At 36.1% G+C, this 22702-nt stretch overlaps 2 protein-coding genes and 1 pseudogene across 2 annotated transcripts; all 3 read left to right on the top strand.

Annotated features, from left to right (window-relative positions):
- Window positions 1-458: 458 nt before the first annotated feature.
- On the top strand, window positions 459-1394 carry LOC110144046 (olfactory receptor 5K4-like). The gene has a single exon (XM_020903864.2). It carries the CDS (start codon window positions 459-461, stop codon window positions 1392-1394), a length of 936 nt encoding a protein of 311 aa, XP_020759523.2.
- Window positions 1395-11845: 10451 nt separating this feature from the next.
- On the top strand, window positions 11846-16638 carry LOC110144061 (olfactory receptor 5K1-like). The gene is made up of 2 exons (XM_070455214.1): window positions 11846-12767; window positions 16622-16638. Exons 1-2 carry the CDS (start codon window positions 11846-11848, stop codon window positions 16636-16638), a joined length of 939 nt encoding a protein of 312 aa, XP_070311315.1.
- Window positions 16639-21627: 4989 nt separating this feature from the next.
- LOC139031095 (olfactory receptor 5K3-like) lies at window positions 21628-22553 on the top strand (annotated as a pseudogene).
- The last annotated feature ends 149 nt before the right edge of the window (window positions 22554-22702 follow it).

The raw sequence follows: 22702 nt of genomic DNA, 5'->3' as shown, positions 1-22702 counted from the left end.
TTTGGAAATGTCAAATTATATATATATTAACCAGGAATTAGTATATCAGCATTAGGTAATTCATGCATAAAAATGTTTTCTGCCCTGAGAATTTACACAGGATTTCTAGACTACCCCTCAGTACACAGTCTGTGATACTTTTATTCTCACAGACTTAATCTACTATGCATGTACTAGTATTCAGGACACAGCACAGGATGATTAAAAATGAGCTTCTTTCTTTTTGTATGTGGGGAAATTAGAGGAAAGAACTGCTGCTGCTGCTAAGTTGCTTCGGTCGTGTTCGACTCTGTGTGACCCCACAGACGGCAGCCTACCAGCCTCCTCCGTCCATGGGATTTTCCAGGCAAGAGTACTGGAGTGGGTTGCCATTGCCTTCTCCAAGAGGAAAGAACTAGATACATTCTAATTTAGAATCTCATTTCTCTGCCATTTCTATCCCAGCTGAAAAGCCAGGAATGGCTAAGGAAAATCAATCTTTGACAACTGAGTTCATTCTCAAAGGATTTACAGATCATCCAGTGCTGAAGACCCTTCTGTTCCTGGTGTTTCTTGCCATCTATCTGATCACTACAGTGGGCAATCTTGGTCTGGTGGCATTGATTTTTAGGGAACGTCATCTTCACACACCAATGTACATCCTTCTGGGTAACCTCGCTCTGATGGATTTCTGTTGTTCCAGTGCCATAACCCCCAAGATGCTACAGAATTTATTTTCTAAAGACAGAATGATCTCCCTCTATGAATGCATGACACAATTTTATTTTCTCTGTCTTGCTGAAACTGCAGATTGCTTTCTCCTGGCAGCAATGGCCTATGACCGCTATGTGGCCATCTGCAAACCACTGCAGTACCACACCATGATGTCAAAGAAACTCTGCATTCAGATGACCATGGGGGTCTACATAGCTAGTAACCTGCATTCTATGATTCATGTAGGACTTCTATTGAGGTTAACTTTCTGTAGATCTAGTCAAATTGACCACTTTTTTTGTGACATTCTTCCACTATATAGACTTTCCTGTACTGACCCTTATATTAATGAACTAATGATATATATTTTTTCAATGCCAATTCAAATCGTTACCATTGCCACTGTCTTGATTTCTTATGTTTACATTCTTTTCACTGTTTTCAAAATAAAATCCAGAGAAGGGAGAGGTAAAGCCTTATCTACTTGTGCATCCCACTTCCTATCTGTCTCAATATTCTACATTTGTCTTCTCATGTATATTCGACCATTTGAAGAAGGGGATAAAGATATACCAGTGGCAATTTTTTACACAATAGTAATTCCTTTATTAAACCCTTTTATTTATAGCCTGAGAAACAAGGAAGTGATAAATGTTCTGAAAAAAATTATGAGGACTTATACTATTCTTAAACAAGCTTAATCTTCTACAGAAAACTGATTTTATTAAAATGATTTATAGATTAAGAGACACAGAAAATGAAGAATATATTCTTATGTAAAGAATTAATCTATAAATCATTAGATTATGTTGGTTTAAAGATATATGAATGAAATTCAAAATTGTCCGGCAGCTCTTAATCCAAATTCCACAAATACCAGACGAAATCAGAAGGCAACTCAATAATAACTTTTATTACCAACTCAGATTATTCTTATAGAATTTTCTCAGATCAGTGTTTTCAATTTAATAACTCAACAAAGGATCAAAATTAAATGTTTAGAAGAATTTGCCTTGATTTACCTTGTTAAGCTAATGGAAAACTTTATATCTGATTCTACGTAGACTGTCTGAAATACTTAAAATTTTCTGGCAGACTGAAAGGATAATTTTTATTCAGAAAACTGACCTGGTAGACACAAGTAGATGAGTTTCAGGGAGAGAGAGACTAGAAGCAAGGTAACTAATTGCACGTGTGAGCATGTGCTCAGTTGCTCATGATAGCTATGGTGAATGGCGCCACTGGATTCATGGTCTCCAAATGAGAAGATTTAACTCTGGGACCAAAGACAGTCTCAGTCACTCAGAGCTTTGTGTAGAATTTATTGAAGTAAAAGGGATGGAGAAAGTATCCAGCAAGAAGCACTGGAAGGGATCAGGAGAGTACCCGCGTCACTAGTTTAAGCAGGGCCTTATATACTTCTCAACCAGCTGCTGAGAAGAGATAAAAAATATGTCAAGGCTATGAGAATTTTGCCCAGATCCTTTCTTGTAACATACATCCTGGGATGACATCAGCACAAGATTAGCCAGAAAGAACAGGTTAACTCAGAGCTCAAGACTGTGGAAGTTTTTACCCAGACCTTCTCCTGTAACATACATCTGCAGCTCAAAAAAAGGCATGTCCTTGAACAAGTGATACTGCTGCCTACAAGGCCTGCTTGTTTCAGACAAAAGAAAGTGAAAAAGAAGGAACGTTTACCTCCTCCTTAAAAGAGACTTAGGCTTGGACTCATCAACCTGCCTCAGTTAACTATTTCACTCAAGTCGTATCCAACTCTTTGCAACCTCTTGGACTGCAGAAGACCGTCAGGATCTTCTGTCCATGGAATTTTCCAGGCGAGAATATTGGAGTGGATTGCCATATCCTACTCCAGGGAATCTTCTTGATCCAAGGATCAAATCTGAGTCTCTTGCACCTCCTGCACTGGCAGGCGGATTCTTTACCACCGCACAACCTGGAAAGCCCCGAACTTTGCAATGATCTATATTTAAAGTAATGAAGTTTGATCTAGATCCAATTACAAGAATGGGGAAAAAAGGAGTGAGAAGGAATAAACACACACACACAGAGTCACATAGACATTTTGTAGAATAATTAACAACATATTATAACAAGCTGGCTATAGTAGATTCAGATCTACTTTAACCTGAAGTGTGATTAAGGTCCTTCACCTTTTTGAAGGCATCAACCATATTATATATTATGGAACATAGAATAGCAACTTACATAATATATTCTCAATAAGCATTCTAAAAAAATATTAATGAAGGCAGTTTTGTTATTTTTCTAATTTTTGAGTAATGCTGAAATATATTAATATTTTATTTGTTTTCTGGCCATTTTTACATCTATGAATTTTCTGTTCACTTTCTCTTTGTCTTACTAATTTTTTCCTCATTTATTTGTACCAATGTTTATAGAGAAAAATATTAAAATGTTGTGACTATTAGTGGTAAATAATTTCTCTGTGTGCTGATAGTATTTTCCTACTTGTTTGTGTTATTTATAATTAATAAAATTATAAAATTGATATATTATTTTTTAAATACAATCTCTTGCATGCACTTTTGTTTAGAATTTCTTTTCTTAATACAAATTCTACTATTAGCCAATATTTCTGTTTCTCCTACTTTTCTGGTTTTTTTCTCCTTTTCCTCCCCCTTGTTTTCCTCCTTTTTTGTGTGTGTGATAGTTTGTATTTGACCTTTGATTCTTCCTGGAAACTATTTAATATATGGCATGAATTGAACATGTAACTTTACATGGCTTTTTAATCCAAAAATAATCCACAACTTAATTCAACTCAAATAAACATCAAAGGAGGACTTCTTTGGGAAAGCAGCAAAATTAATTCTAAAAGTTTTGTAGAAAAATAATAATCAATAAGCAAACAGACTTGATGTATTATATATTAAAATATATAATGAAGTACCAGTAACTGAAATAATTTGGTTGCAAATTAAGAATCAGTATATAGATAAATGAAAAAATGAGATTATCCAAAAGTAAATTCCCAAATAAAACAGGAAGAGTAAAACAAACCAATCAGGAAAGAAAGGGTTGTTTAATGAATAGTCTTCCATCAATTGATTAACTGTTTCTTCCATTTGTGTTAAACTTTATAAATCTCCTCTCATTGAGAGATATCCTATAAATTTACTTCATATTTTATTCCACCTTAAGTTTTTACACATAGCACTTTTACTCAACTGGAATTCATTCTATAATGTTGTGAAGTAAAAATTAAAATTTGACTTTATAGCTAAATGGCATTTATTAGCTAATTCTTCTCTTACTAAATGTGTATGCCTCCTTTCTGTTTATATACTCACATACACAAAGAGGTCTATTTCTAGCTCATCTAGTCTGCACAATAAAAATAAGATGGTTCTAGGGGATCAATGTGGCAAACTAGGAGGGTGTGGACCTCATCTCCCACCATGAACACATCAAAATACATCTATATGTAGAGTAATTCTCACTGAAAACAAACCGGAGACTGACAAGACTCTTGTACAACCAAGGCTGTAAAAGAGAGCCACATGGCATTGGACAGGAAGGTAAGAGAAGTGAACAGATCAGGACTTGCACCTCTTAGAGGGGACAGAGAAGAAAAGAGGGATTACACAAGTGGCGATACTTTCTGGGGAGTGAGAGATGGGAGCAACACATTGGGTACTCCAGTCCAGGGCTGTAACACTGAGAAGTGGAGTCCCCCTTACCTGGTTTGAAAAGCAGGAGAACCACCAGGAAGGCTGTAAGAAAGCTAGACTGCTTATGAAGAGCATGCATATACTTGCTTGCTCCCAAAGCGAGATAGAGGAAGAAGATTTCCCATGACTGCCCTGAATTGAGCACTTGTTTCATCCCTGCTTGTTCTATGGCATAGCTCCATGAGAGAGCCAGAGCTGCTGTGGCTGAGAGGAAAATTCAGTTGTGAGAGATGGAGTAGGCTTGGATATTGAACACATCTGAAAGAGGTGAGTGAAGTGAAAGTCTCTCAGTCATGTCAGACTCTTTGTGAAACCATGGACTGTACAGTCCATGGAATTCTCCAGGCCAGAATACTGGAGTGGGTAGCCTATCCCTTCTCCAGGGGATCTTCCCAACCCAGGAACAGAACCAGAGTCTCCTGCATTGCAGGCACATTCTTTACCAACTGTACTATTAGGGAAGCCCCTGAAAGAGGTGGGACAGCAATTAATGGTGTTTAAGAAGGCAGTGCATCAGAAGCATTCTGCAACTCAGAATAAGCCCAGAACCACCATAGCTCTTACCAGACCCATGCAGAGTATCCACTCCAGCTCCAGCACTGCTTCCCTCTGAGATGTGGGCACTGGTGCTGGGAGGGGGAGAACCCACACATAGAAGGAACAGAGCTACCTCAGACTTGACACCTCTGGCTCCAACCTTCTCACCTCCCGCCCTGTCTGCTACCAAGGTGATAACTGTCAGGACATCCAGAGAAAATGCTAAGTCAGATGCAGACTTCCCACCAATTCTACTAGGCATAGGCAGACTGTACAAGCATGCTCCCACAAAAGGACACCACATTAAGACCAAAGTAAGTAAATGTTTCACCTAATTTCACAGAAAGAGAGAAAGTGAAGCAAAAGTGAGGAGACAGGCAAATTTGTCCCAATTAAAATAACAGGACAAAATCCATGAAATAACAACTAATGAAACAGAAATAAATGATTTACCAGATAAGGAGTTCAAAGCATTAGTAATAATAATGCTAACTGAATTAGGGGAAAGAATATATGATCACAATGAGAATTTTAACAAGGAATTAGAAAATATAAAAAAGAATCAATCAGAACTGCTAACAGCAGACTAAGTGCATTCATCATACACACAAATGATAACTATGTGAGGGGACGATATGTAAGTTAGCTTGACTGGAGTAATAACTGTTCTATGTATATGCTAAATCATGTTGTACATCTTAAATATCTACATTTTTATTAAAAGTGCATAGAAATATTATAAAAGAAATAACATTACCTAATTTCAGAAATGAACTCGGTTTTACCTACTTCAGGATTGACTGGTTTGATCTCCCTGCAGTCCAAGGGGCTCTCAAGAGTCTTCTCCAACACCACAGTTCAAAAGCATCAATTCTTCAGTGCTTAGCTTTCTTTATGGTCTCTCACATCCATACATGGCAACTGGAAAAACCATAGCTTTGACTATACAGAACTTTGTCAGTAAAGAGATGTCTCTGCTTTTTAATATGCTGCCTAGGTTGGTCATAGCTTTTCTTTCAAGGAACAAGCACTTTGAGTTTCATTGCTGCAGTCACCACTTGCAGTGATTTTGGAGCCCCAAATAATAAAGTCTGTCACTGTTTCCGTTGTTTCCCCATCTATTTGCCATGAAGAGATGAGAACGGATTCCAGGATCTTAGTTTTTTGAATGTAGAATTTTAAGTCAGCTTTTTCATTCTCCTCTTTCACTTTCATCAAGAGGCTCTTTAGTTCTGCTTCACTTTCTGCCATAAGGGTGGTGTCATTTGCATATCTGAGGTTTTTGATATTTCTCCCGGCAATCTTTATTTCAGCTTGGGCTTCATCCAGTCCAACATTTCACATGATGTACTCTGCATGTAAGTTAACTAAGCAGGGTGACAATATACAGCTTGACATACTCCTTTCCCAATTGGAACCAGTCTGTTGTTCCATGTCCAGTTCTAACTGTTCCTTCTCGACCTGGATAGAGGTTTCACAGGAGGCAGGTAAAGTGGTCTGATAATACCACGTCTTTAATAATTTTCCACAGTTTATTGTGATCCACACAGCCAAAGGCTTTAGCATAGTCAATGAAGCAGATGTTTTTCTGGGATTCTCTTGCTTTTTCTATGATCCAACAGATGTTGGCAATTTGATCTCTGGTTCCTCTGCTTTTTCTAAATCCAGCTTGAACATCTGAAGTTCTCGGCTCACTCAATGTTGAATCCTAGCTCGGAGAATTTTGAGGATTACTTTGCTAGCATGTGAGATGAGTGCAATTGTGAGGTAGCCTGAAAATTCTTTGGCATTGCCTTTCTTTGGGATTGGAATGAAAACTGATCTTTTCCAGTCCTATAGCCACTGCTGACTTTTCCAAGTTTGCTGGCATACTGAATGCAGCACTTTCACAGCATTATCTTTCAGGATTTGAAATAGCTCAACTGGAATTCCATCACCTCCACTAGCTTTGTTCACAATGATGCTTCCTAAGGCCCACTTGACTTCACATTCCAGGATGTCTGGCTCTAGGTGAGTGATCACACCATCATGGTTATCTGGGTCATTAAGATCTTTTTTGCATATTTCTTCTGTGTATTCTTGCCACCTCTTCTTAATATCTTCTGTTTCTGTTAGGTCCATACCATTTCTGTCCTTTATTGTGCCCATCTTTGCATGAAATGTTCCCTTGGTATCTCTAATTTTCTTGAAGAGGTCTCTTATCCTTCTTATTCTATTGTTTTCCTCTGTTTCTTTGCACTGATCACTGAGGAAGGCTTTCTTATCTCTCCTTGCTATTCTTAGGAATTCTGTGTTCAGATGAACTAGTATGTATAAAATAAAGATGCAGAAGGATATATTGTACAACATGAGAAGTAGCCATTATTTTATAATAGCTTTAAGTGTAATATAACCTATAAAAATATTAAATCACTATGTTGTACACATGACCTGAATGTAATATCATAAATCAACTGTATTTCAATGAAAGAGAAAACAAATGATAGTTTATAGTTTATATTCTGGTAGGTAGGACAGACATTTTCTAAATGATTATACTAAATAGTATTATGATTGGGGAAGACTTTTTGCCTCTACCTGAAGTCAACATGTTAGGATGCAACAAGGTTCAACAGGGAAGCCGGGAGAGCTGCAGTCCATGGGGTCGCAAAGAGTCGGACACGACTGAGCAACTGAACTGAACTGAACTGACTGAAGCTTCAACTAGACAATTCTCTGATATAGTCAACCAAGACACACAAAGTCACACTTGAGGAAAGTGGCAAATGCATTACAGAAACAGATAATTATTTTGTAAATGAAGAAAATGAAAAAACAATTTAAATAACCCAGGAAAGTCCCTCGTGGAGATCTGATTTGAGTCAAGAATTAGTAGGATAGAAAGGAGAGAGAAAAGAAGGGGTTAGGTGAGGGAAACATTAAGAGTAAATTAATGAAACAGGTGCATAAAGGAACAGCAGAGGGATAAACATGGCCAGTATCCTAAGGTGAGAAGTCAAGCTTCAGTTTAAGATGCAGAGATAATGTAGAGCATCTGGAATACTGAATTAAGGAAAATGGGTTTGTTTGAAAACTTAGACCATTTTCAAACTCTTGAGCAAGGAAGTATCATTTTTTTCATTCATGGGACAAAAATTTGATGCAAAGTACCACATACTATTCAAGGTGTAGGAAATATAGAAATGAAAGTAACAGAGAAATCACCTCCCTCTCAAGGTTATACACTAATGGTGGTTGGGGAAATGGGACTGACCAATTATTATATTGAAGGATGATTAGTGGAATGAAGTGGGGAAAAAAATCAAAACAGGGTCAGGGTAAAAAAGATAAAGGCAGTTGGCGTAAATTGAAAAGAAAGGAGAATCATCACAGTAATTCATTTGTGGGATTACATAATGATATCAGAGTTTCCAATGAGATTTTTGTAAAACAGCAAAACAAATTCAACTCACAGAATGAAACTGAAGACCCTACCACATTTTTTAGTCTTTTCACAAAATCTAATCATATTCCATGAATTGTATTAATTCTCCCTGTCAAAAAAGAAAGGTCAAGTCAATATGACATTCTTTCTGCTCATTTCACATTTAGGTAGTAAATCAAAGAGAATTTTTAAATGAAGTCAGTTACATAATAATCAACAAGGTGATCAATGAATGATGTTAGGTTACTTCACTAAGTAACCTTACTGAAGATAATTTGCTTTAACCTCATTATCTCACAGGTCATTTTTATATGTTTATGGATTAAATCTCCCCACAGAAATACCCTGATGTTATTGCAGGAAATCCCTTAGGATTTGATGGAAAATTTTAACTTTCCATTGTTAGAAACATACTTAATGACTCTGACCTCTCTGTAGTCTCCCAGATTTCCATTTTTTAATCCCAAACGTTTTTGAGACCAAGGTTTATATTCTGAAATTCTAAGGCTTAACATCAAGAAGCAAAAATAAGGTGCTGGAAGACTTTACAGTGTAAGTTACATAAGGGAAGTATTCTTACTTATTTTTACTTTTAGTATTAGCATCCACTAATACATATTTATATGAATTACTACACATTTTTTCATTGTTGTTAGATTTCAACTACTCAGTGATCTTTATAGATCTTCTCAAAACTGAAGGTTATGGGAAACTTTTAATTTACTTGTATATCTACTTCAGAAAATCTTACATAATTTTTGTTGAAATAGAAAAATAATATATGAGTCAATTCAGATTAATGAAATGTGTAGGATATTTTGATCATATAAATATATGCATGCATATATAATATTATACATACATACACACACACACACACACATATATATATATATATAAAAGACACATAACATTGTGTTAATTTAAATCCCCTGGAGAAGGAAATGGCTACCCACTCCAGTATTCTTGCCTGGAGAATCCCATGGACAGAGGAGCCTGGCAGGCTACAGTCCATGGGTCACAAGAGTTGGACATGACTTAACGACTAAACAACCAACATACTGATTTGATAAAATGGTAAATGGAAATATGATTGCCATTTATTGAAGCAGTAGTTGACACTATCACATCACACAGTTATCATTTAGTCTGTTAATAATTTTGATGATAATGATAAAATATTGTTGGTTTACATCTACTATACAATGAATTAGATTTCCAGGAATTATTTGTTGCAAGTCTGTACCCTTAAACAGGCTTCCTTTGGTGACTCAGTGATAAAGATTCTACCTGCCAATGCAAGAGATGTGAGTTCTATCCCTGAGTCTGGAAGATCCCTTGGAGAAGGAAATGGCAACCCACCCCAATATTCTTGCTGAGGAAATCACTTGGACAGAGCAGTCTGGCCGGCTACAGTCCACGGGTTGTAAAGAGTCAGACAGGATATAGCAACTAAACAACAGCTGCCCTTGAACACCATCTCTCCTATTCCCTCAACCCTTCTCCCCATGTATCCACAACCGCTTTTACAAACTTGGTTTTTTTTTTTTAGATTCACATGTAAATTAAATCATATAGTATATGTCTTCTTCTGTCTGACTTATTGCACTTTGTATGATGTTCGCAGGGCCCATCCATACTGTCACAGAAGACAGGATATTCATCTTCTCAGGGCTAAACAATATTTGATTGTATAGAAATACCTCAGTTTCTTTACCCATTCACCTTTTACTGGGCACTAAAGTGTTTCCATATCTTGACTACTGTAAATAATGCTGTAATAAACATGGCAGTGCAAATATCCCTTTGATAGCCTGCTTTCATTTCCTGAGTATATAGCCAAAAGCAGAATTCTGTGATCATTTGGTAGTTCTATTTTTAAGTTTTTGAGAAACCACTATATTGTTATCTTTAGTGGCTGAACCAATTAACATTACCACCAACAGTGCACAAGATTTCCCATTTCTCCACATCCTTGCCAATGCTTGTATCTCTTGTTTTCTTGATGGTAGGCATTCTGACAGTATGAGGTGATATCTCATTGTGCTTTTTATTTGCATTTCCTTAAGGATTAGTAATGTTGATCAATGTTTCATGTTCCTGTTGAACATTTAAATGTTTCTGGAAAAATTTCTTTTGAGTTACTATGCCCATTTAAAAAAATCCAGTTGTTTTATAATTTTGTTATTGAGTTGTATGAATTTCTTAATACACTTGAAATGTAAACCCTTACTTTTTACTGATAAGTTTGAATAATTTTCTCAGTTAAGCTCAAGATGCCTATAATTTAATAAGGGAATTCTCCATACACATATTTTCAAAAAAGCAATGTAAATTACACATAAGGCATTCTAAAACATGTTGTGTACATAAGCAAGCACAAGAGTAGAGAAAACGGAGATAAGTTTGGCCTGGGACATTTAGTTAAATGTTTATGAGATAACATTTTATATAAATTTGCTTTACAGAGAGGAGACAAAGATTCAGATATATGGGTAAAAATCAACAGGAATATGGCTCAGGCAGAGTCAATGTTTTTGGAAATGTGTATGACACTGGGGAAAGGAATGAAAAAAGTAAATGATAATCAATGGATAATTAATCCCTTAGCTTTCCAAAATTACTTTCTATAAAACTGAATAGTCCCCTCTTTAATCCTTAGTGATCTTCATGTAATTTCTAACATACAAATTTAACATATTTATTGTATGCTATTTTTAAATATTCACTCCTCTGAGAAAACATATGAAAACCTTTGCTCAAAAAACAAAACAAAACAAAACCTTTGCTCAAGAAAAAATATCTTTCTGACCTACTTCACTCTGTATAACAGGCTCTAGTACCATGTGTAAAGTAGATAGCTGGTAAAAAGTTGCTATACAATACTGGGAGTCCAGCCTGGCACTCTGTGATGACCTAAAAGGATGCACTACGGGGAGAGGAGGGAGGCTCAAGTGGGAGGTGATATAGTTATAATTACCGCTGATTTGCATTGTAGGGCAGAAGCAAATACAACATCATAAAGCAATTTTCCTCCAATTAAAAATTTTAAAAAGTGAAAACAAAAGAAAAAGACCTATATACAGGAAAATGAGTTTTGATTTATTTTTAATCTTTAATTTAAAAATTGACAATGAACTTATTTGAGAACACTGGGACAAATATGGATACCCTAGGTTTGTACACTAGCAAAAATTCATAAAGACAAATCTTTTCCACAGTAACCATCTTCCCTAAAATGATCGAAATAGTCTCACGAATCTTGAGTTTGAAGAGCTGAGGTCATAAAAGATGATATGTTAGTGAAACAAATGTCCCCCAGAAGTCTGTGTGCCTGTATCACAGAGACAGTGTTACAAGCTTGAAGAAAAAGCTCCTCTCATCATTGTAAAAAAAAACATGTTGGGAAAATTATACACACTCTAAATTAAAATCTTATATCTCCATAATTTCTATCTCAACAGACAACATAGAGATGACTGAGCACAACTTCTCCTTGACAACTGAATTTATTCTCATAGGATTTACAGACCACCCACAGCTGAAGACCCCGCTTTTTCTGGTGTTCTTTACCATCTATCTGATCACCATGGTGGGGAATCTTGGCCTGGTGGCATTGATAGTTACAGAGCATCGTCTTCACACACCAATGTACATCTTTCTGGGTAACCTCGCACTGATGGATTCCTGTTGTTCTTGTGCCATTACCCCCAAGATGCTGCAGAACCTCTTTTCCAAAGACAGAATGATTTCCCTCTATGAATGCATAGTACAATTTTATTTTTTCTGCCTTGCTGAAACTGCAGAATGCTTTCTCCTGGCAGCAATGGCCTATGATCGCTTTGTGGCCATATGCAAACCATTGCAGTACCACATCATGATGTCAAAGAAACTCTGCATTCAGATGACCACGGGGGCCTACATAGCTGGAAACATTCATCCCGCTATTCATGTAGGGTTTCTGTTTAGGCTGACTTTCTGCAGGTCTCATCAAATCAACCACTTTTTTTGTGATGTGCTTCCATTTTACAGACTCTCTTGTGTGGACCCTTATATCAATCAACTGATGGTATTTATCTTTTCAGGGTCAATTCAAACCTTTACCATTACCACAGTAATAATCTCTTATCTTTTCATCCTTTTCACAATTTTCAAAATGAAATCTAACAAGACCAGAGGCAAAGCCTTATCTACTTGTGCATCCCATTTTCTCTCTGTCTCAATTTTCTACGGTTCTCTTCTCTTCATGTACATTAGACCAAGTTCAGTTAATGAAGAAGAAAAAGACATACCTGTTGCTATTTTTTATACTCTAGTTATTCCTTTACTAAACCCTTTTATTTATAGTCTAAGAAATAAGGAAGTAATAAAAGTCATGAAAAGAATTATGAAGATTTCATAACATTCTGAAATAAATATCATGCCCTACAGTTAACTGATTTTGAGTAAACTTTTTTTCAAAATCAAGGAATATTGGATGGAAGAGTGAAAATGTCCACTATTTAATATACAAAATTACTAAAATACAATTGGTTTATAAACCAAATAGCTTCAGAAAGGAGAGACAGAGATAGAGAACGAATAAATAGATGCCAAGGGGGAAGGGGGAGGGATGAATTGGGGACTGGGACTGACATATACTCTCTATTGGCACCATGTATAAAACAGATGACTAATGAGAGCCTACTGCACGGCAGCACAGGGAACTCTACTCAATGCTCCGTGGTGACCTAAGCGGGGAGGAAATTAAAAAAGGAGGAGACACATGCTAAAATGTAGCTGATTCACTTTGCTATTCAGCAGAAATTTACACAACATTGTGAAGCAACTATACCCCAATAAAAATTAATTTAAAAAAGAATGAAGTGATGCCATTTGCAGTAACATGTATGGACCTGGAGATTATCAAACTAAGTGAAGTCAGTCAGATAGAGAAAGACAAATATCATATGATATAGATTAGACGTGGAATCTAAAATGAACATATTTACAAAACAGAAATAGACCCACAGACTTAGAAAGCAAACTTCTGTTTACCAAAGAGTGAGGGAGTGGGATAAACTGGGAGTTTGGGATTGACTTATACAAACTACTATATTTATAATAGTTAACCAACACAGATCTACTATACTACACAGGGAATTCTGCTCAATATTCTATAATAGCCTAAATGGGAAAAGAATTTGAAAAAGAGTATATATATATATATACACACATATACATACATATATTTGTATAACTGAATTACTTTGCTATACACCTGAAACGAAAACATCTTAAATCAACTATATTCCAATACAAAATAAATATTTTTAAATCAACCAATACATAAAATAAAGTTTTTATAAATTTCCAAAGTTGGTTATTTCCACCTTAAGAACATTTTTTGGAAAGAGATTTAGATGACAGCTGTCACCTCCTAGCACTCTTACAACTTGAGAAATCAGGTGGGATCTGGGATGGAATCACAGATCCATTACAGGCCATGCCTTACATTGTTCAGAGTTACTTGTTACTTCTACTAAGCTCTGGGGCAGGCCCACCAGGAGGTAGCTCATTCTCTCTTCCTGGAGAATTTTACAAGATGAAGGTTAATCCCACAGTTCCCACTGTTACAGCTAGTCTCAAACACACACTAATATTCACCTTATTCCTCTGCTTGATTCATTACACTTCTGCTGCTCCAGATGACTACCATAATGGGATGATCAACAAGCAGATCCCTTGAGGGGGTGGGTCCTGAGCCTGGGCTGTCTGAATCATTTGAGTATAAGGTTATTTGTCTATTTACTGTCAAATCTGAGAAAGAGAATACCAACAGACGCATGAATCATCTCCATATCTAGATTATGCTGATTCTACTCAAAATGAATTCCTTACCAAAATGAATTTCTTCCCACTTTAGAGTAAAAAAGGTTCAGAGTAGCACTCTTACCACCAAGTGACTGACTGATCTCCTTGAATGATGTTGCCACACTGGGGGCCAGAGTGGTCTCCTTCTGGGCAAGTTGAACTTCTAGAAGAAACAGTTGCTAAATCAGACTAGAAAATCTGGAACCTCTGCTATTAGGCAACATGCATGCCTCCATCCCAGCCATATAGCCATTTTTCATGTGTCCATAATCCAGCACTGGGGTGATGGATGAACAAAGCTTTATGACCTCAACTGGCTGAGTCATTCTAATTTGGTTCTTTAGTAGCTCTTCCATAGTAGATGTTGTGTGGAGGACATTTACATTACAATATGAGGTGCTCCATACTTCACATCCATTCCAAGAGATCCATTCATATGCCTCTTCTTCCTGGACTCTGACCTTCTCATCTCTCTCTCCCCAGGACACTGACCAATATCCAAATCATTCACCTCTACCCTGAATCTATATAGTTTTAACTTGGACCACTTCTCTTTCTATACAGTAGAAATGGATAAGCATTCCAACACTCTAAAGGAGGAGTTCCCCTTATCAATGCCTTTCAAGATCACTCTGGCTCAGAGGCCACTGACTTGTATCAACAGACCAAGCTTACTGTCCAAAACCTAGCTTGGCTGTTTGAGGCAAGACGTGTGAGCTGAGGGAAAGAGGTCATTGCAATGGTAGTAGATAACAACGCAGTCTGGGTCACCTACTTGTGTGGTTTACCGTATTCTCTGGCCCTGCTCATAATAAATCTTAAATGGTCCATCTTTGTCTTCTAATGAATTGTTCCTAGGCTCACTCAACCTTATACTTATTAGTCTGATAAATTCCAGTTCATGAGTCAGCTCTGGCTTCTTGGTCACCTAATGTTCCAAAGTCAGGAACTCTTTCTCTAGTAAGGTTCACAGCACACCAGGGAGTTATTTTCTTAAGTAGTTGATTATTCTCTGCTACAGAAAATAAGGCCTTGCCACAACACCATAAGCAACTCCTACTAGAGTTTTCCATTAACTTTTCACTCACTATATCCTCTTCCCACCTCAGATATCTCTAACACCATTGGTCTGATGTGTCATTAGACTCAAATATCAGGGCTCTTCACCCCCAGCTTGAGCCTGCTGAAGAGCCCATTCCTGTGTTGGGACCCATCAAAACTTGCCTTCTTCTTCATTTGGGCAGATATGTCTTGGTATAGGATCTTTTCCTCTATCTCAGACATTTTTAAATGTTTGGAAATAGATTCAAACAAGTACGTGAATTGTTATATCACAGCCCTAAGATTGTAATTATATTATATACCATACATCATTACACCTTTTTCTGAATATAAGATTATTAATTTTTAAATTGAAAATAGTGTTAGTGGGAGTAACAACGTTTTTAAATCAATACACAAAATAAAACTTTTAATACCATTTCTTTAATTCTTATTCTATTTTCATATTTTATACCACACATAATATTTTAGCATAGTGATAATTCTACCAAGTCATAGATAAAATGTACATAATCAGAATATACTCCCCAAGATTTTAGTAATATGAATATACACCAAAAATGGCTTGGAATGCTCTGCTGGTGAAGCCACCATAAGATGGAACAAAGTGGAGTCACATAATTAGATACGACAATCTAGAGGAAAATCTAGTATTGAAGAGGAAGGTCAAATATAAAACTAAGGGAAACACAAGCATCATTAAACACAAACAGAGAAAAACAACCCTGATAAAACACTGAAATGGAAGTAGTCAGGAAGATAGAAACAGTGAGTACTATCACAGAACCAGAGGTGAAGATTTTAAAAAATACCAAACATCACAGCTGGGTTAGAAAGATAATTACATGTTCTTTGGAGCTGACATTTAGAGTTGGTTGTTACCTTATTGAGTGACAGGGTTTGGTGAATTGGCAGGGACAGAAAGCAACGGGAATGAACCAATCAAAACAATTTCTAATCTATTTTACCATTCCGTTTATACTATCTGTATCTCCTATATCCCCTGGACTGTAAGGAGGTCCAACTAGTCCATCCTCAAGGAAATCAGTCTTGAATACTCATTGGAAAGACCGATGCTGAGGCTGAAACTCCAATACTTTGGCCACCTGATGTGAAAAACCAACTCACTGGAAAAGACCCTGTTGCTGGGAAAGATTGAAGGCAGGAGAAGGGGACGACAGAGGACAAGATGTTTGGATGGCACCACCTATGCGATGGGCATGCATTTGAGTAAGCTCCGGGAGTTGGTGATGGATAGAGAAGCCTGGCATGCTGCAGTGCATATGGTCGCGAAGAATTGGACATGACTGAGCGACTGAACGGAACTGAATCCCCAACATCATGTATGAGTAAGCCTCAGCCACCCTAGTTTACTACTTATATATATTTTATATAAATTATTTATATTATTATTATATATATATACTATTTATATATTTTTAACTTAGGTCTTCCTCTTTCAAGCTTCCAGAATTTTTTCATATGTTCCCATTAGTCTTCTTATTTTTCTCATGTGCATCATTTATTATAACTCTACTTATCCTGCAAAGTTAATCTGAAATGGCACTTTCAATAAGGAATCTTTCTTTTTCCCTCTGGGTCTCCATCCACTTCATTCACCATGTTTATATGTGACCTACTTACACTTTTTAATATCACAGCCTGAACTGCCTTCTCATTAGCAATGCAAGTGTCTTTCTCTCACTAGATTTTGAGCTTCTTGTGGAGCCATTTCTAAAACCTAAATATTTCACATCCTGCGCTCATTCTACCTACCATCTCGTCCAGCACCCTGTATATTAGAAGCACTTGACTGAAGTTAAAACTGAAATTTTAAATATCAGTGAAGCGTATATTGAGAATCTTAACTCAGTGTGTTGTCAGAAGCACAAAATACATAAGACATGATTGGTACTCTATGGATATTTAGCCAATACTTTAAAATCAACACATAAGAAGTCACATGTAACCAAGTGGCAAATGCACTTTGATAGCAGTTTAGTTACTAAACAGAACAGGAAAAGGAACATCAATATAATTGAAAGGAATGTCCTCATAGAGATTTGACTTAAGACCAAGAAGAGTATATTGGGCTGAAAAGAGAGACTGATCAAGGAGTTTTAGCTGAAATAAACTTTAATTGTAAATTAATCTAGCAGGCACACACAAGACCAGTGAAGGAATAAATACAACCAAGTGTCATGTCCTGAGGGCAGAAGAAGAAATCAGGATTATAAGTAAGATACTAAAAGATTGTGGACCATCTAGAATACTAAGTTATTTTTAAAAATGGATTGTTTGAAACTAACGAAAGATCATTTCAAATTCTTGAGCAGGAAAATATCATTTCTTTCATCTAACAAGTATTTGTTGACCATTACAATCTGCCACATACTATCAAGGCATTATAAACACGGAAATGAAAGTAACAGAGAGAAAAACCCTTTCCATTTAGCTCCACATGCTAATGGTGGGGGAGATATTGATTGACTATAAATATACCAACAAATAAATATGTAGTATACTGAAGAGTGATTAGTGGAATGTAGTGGAAAAAAACAGGGTAAGAAGGATAAAGGCAGCTGGGGAAAACTGAAAAGTAAGGAGAACCATCTAGGTGATTCAGGTTGTTGCTGTTGTTGTTGTTTAGTCCCTGCTTTAGTTGATAAGTTGTGTCCGACTCTGTGGTGACCCCATGGATTATAACCCCTCTGTCCATGCAGTTTCCCAGGCAAGAATACTGGAGTGAGTTGCCATTTCCTTTTCCAGGGGATCTTTCTGACCTAGGGATCGAACTCGCATCTCTTTCTTCCATTGCAGGTGGATTCTTTACTGCTGAACCACCAGGGAAGCCCTAGGTAATTCATATGTGGGACTAAATAATAATATCAGAGTTTCCAATGATATTTTGCAAAACATCAGGACACATCAACTCACAGACGACCCTGTGATAAAACTACCACATCTTCTAGCCTCCTCTCAAAATTCTAAGCATCTTTCATAAACCATATTAATTCCTCCAGTAAAAAAGGTCAAGCCAACATGAGACTCTTTCCTGCTCATATTGCATTTAAGCAGAATAATAAACAGAATTTTAAAATGAGATCAGTTACATATTAGTCGATGGGTAATGATCAAATAACCTTAGTGATCTTAATGAAAGTAAACTGTTTTAACCTCATTATTTCACAGGTCATCCTGATGTGTGTTGGTGACTGAATCTCCATATGGAAATATATTGATGCCCCTGCAGGGAAATCCCTTAGGATTTGATGGAAAATTTTACTTTGTAATGTAAGGAACATAATTATTGACTCTGACCTATTTATATTCGCCCATATTTTCACTCTTTTAATCCCAAATGTTTTAAGAGACTAAGGCTTATATTCTGAAATTCTATGAGATCCAAGATCACAAGGCAAACATAAGATGCTGCAAAACCTTCTGCTGTGAAATCTAGGTAAGAGAAGTACTCTAATTTATTTTTAATATTAGTATTCCTTGATATTTGTTGATCTAAAGTATTTTGTTGTTGCTGCTGCTAAGTCACTTCAGTCGTGTCCAACTCTGTGTGACCCCACAGACAGCCCACCATGCTCCGCCGTCCCTGGGATTCTCCAGGCAAGAACACTGGAGAGGGTATTTTGTTGTTATTAGATGTCAGTTACTCAGTTATCTTTTTACCTCTTTCCCAGACTGAAGGCTATCGAAAAACTAGAATGATATTCAAACTGTAAAGTACCGTGACCTTTCTTGTCAGTTAAATTTTAAAAAATACACAGGTAAAGACAGAAAGTAATCAAATAATCTAGGAACTTTCATTGAATGCTTTCCTAGCTTAGCCCAATAATCCAACAGCTAATATTTAATATTTTACAACAAACATTTTTCAGCTGAGTTCTTTAATACTCGACTATGGAAAAAATAAACCCATTTTGAAAACAACATAGAATCCATATGATTAGATATCAGTCAATATTTCTAGTGGATCACTAAATAATGGTAGAAGATAACCATCTAAAGGAAATAAAAATTTGTTCTAAAAGTATATTAAGGTTTAAAGAAATTTCTTTTTCTAAATGTTAGAAAACTAAAGCATAAAGTTTATTTTATTAACTTGGAATCTATTTTGATATACTTCAGAAAATCTTATATAAATTTTTAGAAGCAAAACAAAATAGTAGATGAGTCAACTCAGATAAAAGATACCTAAAAGTTCTTATTATGTATATATATAACTGAAATATATTTGACATACATTGTGAAGGTTCATGCTTATAACATGTTGATTTGAAAAACTAGTAATTGGTTGCAATTGCAGAATGTTAGCTCTCTATAATGTCACATAATTTTCATTTTTGTGGCAGAAATCATTGAGATCTAGTCTCTTGGCAGTTTAGATGATTATAGTAAAATATTGTTTATATTCACTGTAGTGTGTACTAGATATTATCTGTCAATTTCAGATAAGATCTTATTTATCTGTTAATTTCAAGTTTGTACCAATAAAAAATATCTTTCCTGTTTCCTCATCCCCCAGAGTCCCTGATAACCACTATTTTACTCTGTTTTCATGTTTTGTTTTTTTTTTTAGATGCACATTTAAGCTATATCTTACAGTTTTTGTCTTTCTCTGACTTATATACTTTGGCATAATGTCCCCAAAGTCAATCCACGATGCTGTAAAATTGAAGGATATCCTTCTTTCTCTCATGTCTGAATGTCCTTTCACTTCTAAACATTCATCCTTAGACAGATACACAGATGTTTCTGTATTTTAGCTACTGTAACTAGAAATACAAGACTGCATATATCTCTTTCATATTTTGTTTTCATTTGCTTAGAGTATATATACAGAAGCACAATTGTAGGATTACATGGTAGTTCTGTTTTAAATTATCTGAGGAAACTCCATGCTGGCATCCACAGTGGCTGAACCAATTTACATTTCCACCAACAAAGTTCCTGCCACGTTCTCTGTTCTCCACAGTCTAGGCAACAATCGTTATCTCTCATCGTCTTGACGATAGGCATTCTGAAATGTGTGAGGTAATATCTCATGGTTTTTTATTTGCATTTCTCTAATGATTAGTGATGTCAACCATCTTTTCATGTGTCTGCTGACCATTTGGATGTCTTTTGTAAAATTATCTTGGTAGTTCCTCTGCCCATTTTTTAATATGAATGTCTATACTTTTACTATTGAGCTGTATGAGTTTTCACATATTTTAGGTATTAATCTTAATTTTTAAATGATGAGTTTTGAATAATTCTCCTTGTAGAATCTTCTCAACCTGCAGAAGAGTTTACTAGGGATCACTGTAAGGACCACCAAAGACGTTATTAGGCATCAGTGGTGGGACCCTGGAAACAAGTTCATCCATCCCAGGTCACTGGGAGGGAAGGAGGACTAGAATCAATACTGTTCTTTCTGCTTTTGTACTGTACAGCTGCTATAAGAAGTGTAAGTTACAGCTAACCTCAAAATGTCTATTATACAATAAGTTAATTGTACACACTTATGAAAAACGCAATGTCAATTAGACATGTTATCAAAGATTGTGTTGGGTATACAAGACGTGATGGAGAGTCCAGAAAGTGAAAATTAGTGTGATCGGGGGATCTGGTTAACTTTATTAAGTAGTAGTATATACAAACCATGCTTTAGATGAAGGAGAAAAGGATGCAGATATCCTAGAAATAGGAATAATGGCATGGACAGTCAGTGCTTATGAAAATGGGTATGAAACTGGGAAAAGGGATAAAGAGGTGATAATCAATTCTTATTTTACTCCTTAGCTTTCTGAGTTTACTTTCTTTGAAACTGAACAGTACTCTCAATAATCCTTAGTAATCTTCAAACAATTCTTAAGACATAAATTAACACATCTATTCTAAGCTATTTTAAAAAATTTATTCCACTGGGGAAGTATATGAAAATTTAATTTTAAAAAGTTTCTATATATAGAAAAAGTAATTTAAATTCATTTTTAAAAGCTTTAATATAAAATTGAAATAAATTTTATGGGCAAAATGAAGCAAATATAAGTACCTACATTTGTACACCATTCTTCCATAAATTCATAAAGACAAACCTTTTCCACTGTTAGCATCCCCCCTCTGATTACCAAATAGCCATGTGAATGTTGAGTTTCAGAGTTGAGGTCATAGGCACTGACACGTTTTGGAGATGAATATTTCCTAGAAGCTTGTGTCCTTGTATCACAAGACAGCAGGAGAAGCTTTCTCCTTATTAAAAAAAATATTAAAAGGAAGGTTATACATATTCTAAATTGGAATCTTATCTCTCCATAATTCCTATCTCCACAGACAACAGTAGAGATGACAGAGGATAACCTCTCCTTGGCACCTGAATTTACCCTGACAGGATTTGCAGATCACCCAGAGCTGAAGCCCCTTCTGTTCCTGGCATTCCTTACCATCTACCTGATCACCATGGTGGGGAATCTTGGCCTGGTGGCATTGATAGTTGCAGAGCATCGTCTTCACACACCAATGTACATCTTCCTGGGGAATCTTGCTCTGATGGATTCCTGTTGTTCTTGTGCCATTACCCCCAAGATGCTACAGAACTTCTTTTCCAAAGACAGAATGATTTCCCTTTATGAATGCATGGCACAATTTTATTTTCTCTGCCTTGCTGAAACTGCAGATTGTTTTCTCCTGGCAGCAATGGCCTATGATCGCTATGTGGCCATCTGCAAACCACTGCAGTACCACACCATGATGTCAAAGAAACTCTGCATTCAGATGACCACAGGGGCCTACATAGCTGGGAACCTGCATTCCACGATTCACATTGGATTTTTGTTTAGGTTAACTTTCTGTAGGTCTCATCAAATCAATCACTTCTTTTGTGATGTGCTTCCATTATATAGACTCTCCTGTGCTGACCCTTATATCAATGAATTGATGGTATTTATCTTTTCAGGGTCAATTCAAACCTTTACCATTACCACAGTAATAATCTCTTACCTTTTCATCCTTTTCACAATTTTCAAAATGAAATCAAACAAGACCAGAGGCAAAGCCCTATCTACTTGTGCGTCACACTTTCTCTCTGTCTCGATATTCTACGGTTCCCTCCTTTCATGTACATTAGACCAAGTTCAGTTAATGAAGAAGAAAAAGACATACCTGTTGCTATTTTTTATACTCTAGTTATTCCTTTATTAAACCCTTTTATTTATAGTCTAAGAAATAAAGAAGTAATAAAAGTCATGAAAAAAATTATGAAGATTTCATAACATTCTGAAATAAATATCATGCCCTACAGTTCATTGATTTTGAGTAAACTTTTTTTCAAAATCAAGGATTATTGAATGGAAAAGTGAACATGTTCACTATTTAATATATAAAATATAAAATTACTAAAATACGATTGGTTTATAAACCA

This window comes from Odocoileus virginianus, chromosome 25 (assembly GCF_023699985.2).
Source record: "Odocoileus virginianus isolate 20LAN1187 ecotype Illinois chromosome 25, Ovbor_1.2, whole genome shotgun sequence".
Lineage (NCBI taxonomy): Eukaryota > Metazoa > Chordata > Mammalia > Artiodactyla > Cervidae > Odocoileus > Odocoileus virginianus.
This window is presented reverse-complemented; position numbering and strand designations above follow the sequence as displayed.

Bases quoted from the DNA above. Each gene is read 5' to 3' on its own strand.
- LOC110144046 (XM_020903864.2), top strand. From the start codon at position 459: ATGGCTAAGGAAAATCAATCTTTGACAACTGAGTTCATTCTCAAAGGA.
- LOC110144061 (XM_070455214.1), top strand. From the start codon at position 11,846: ATGACTGAGCACAACTTCTCCTTGACAACTGAATTTATTCTCATAGGA.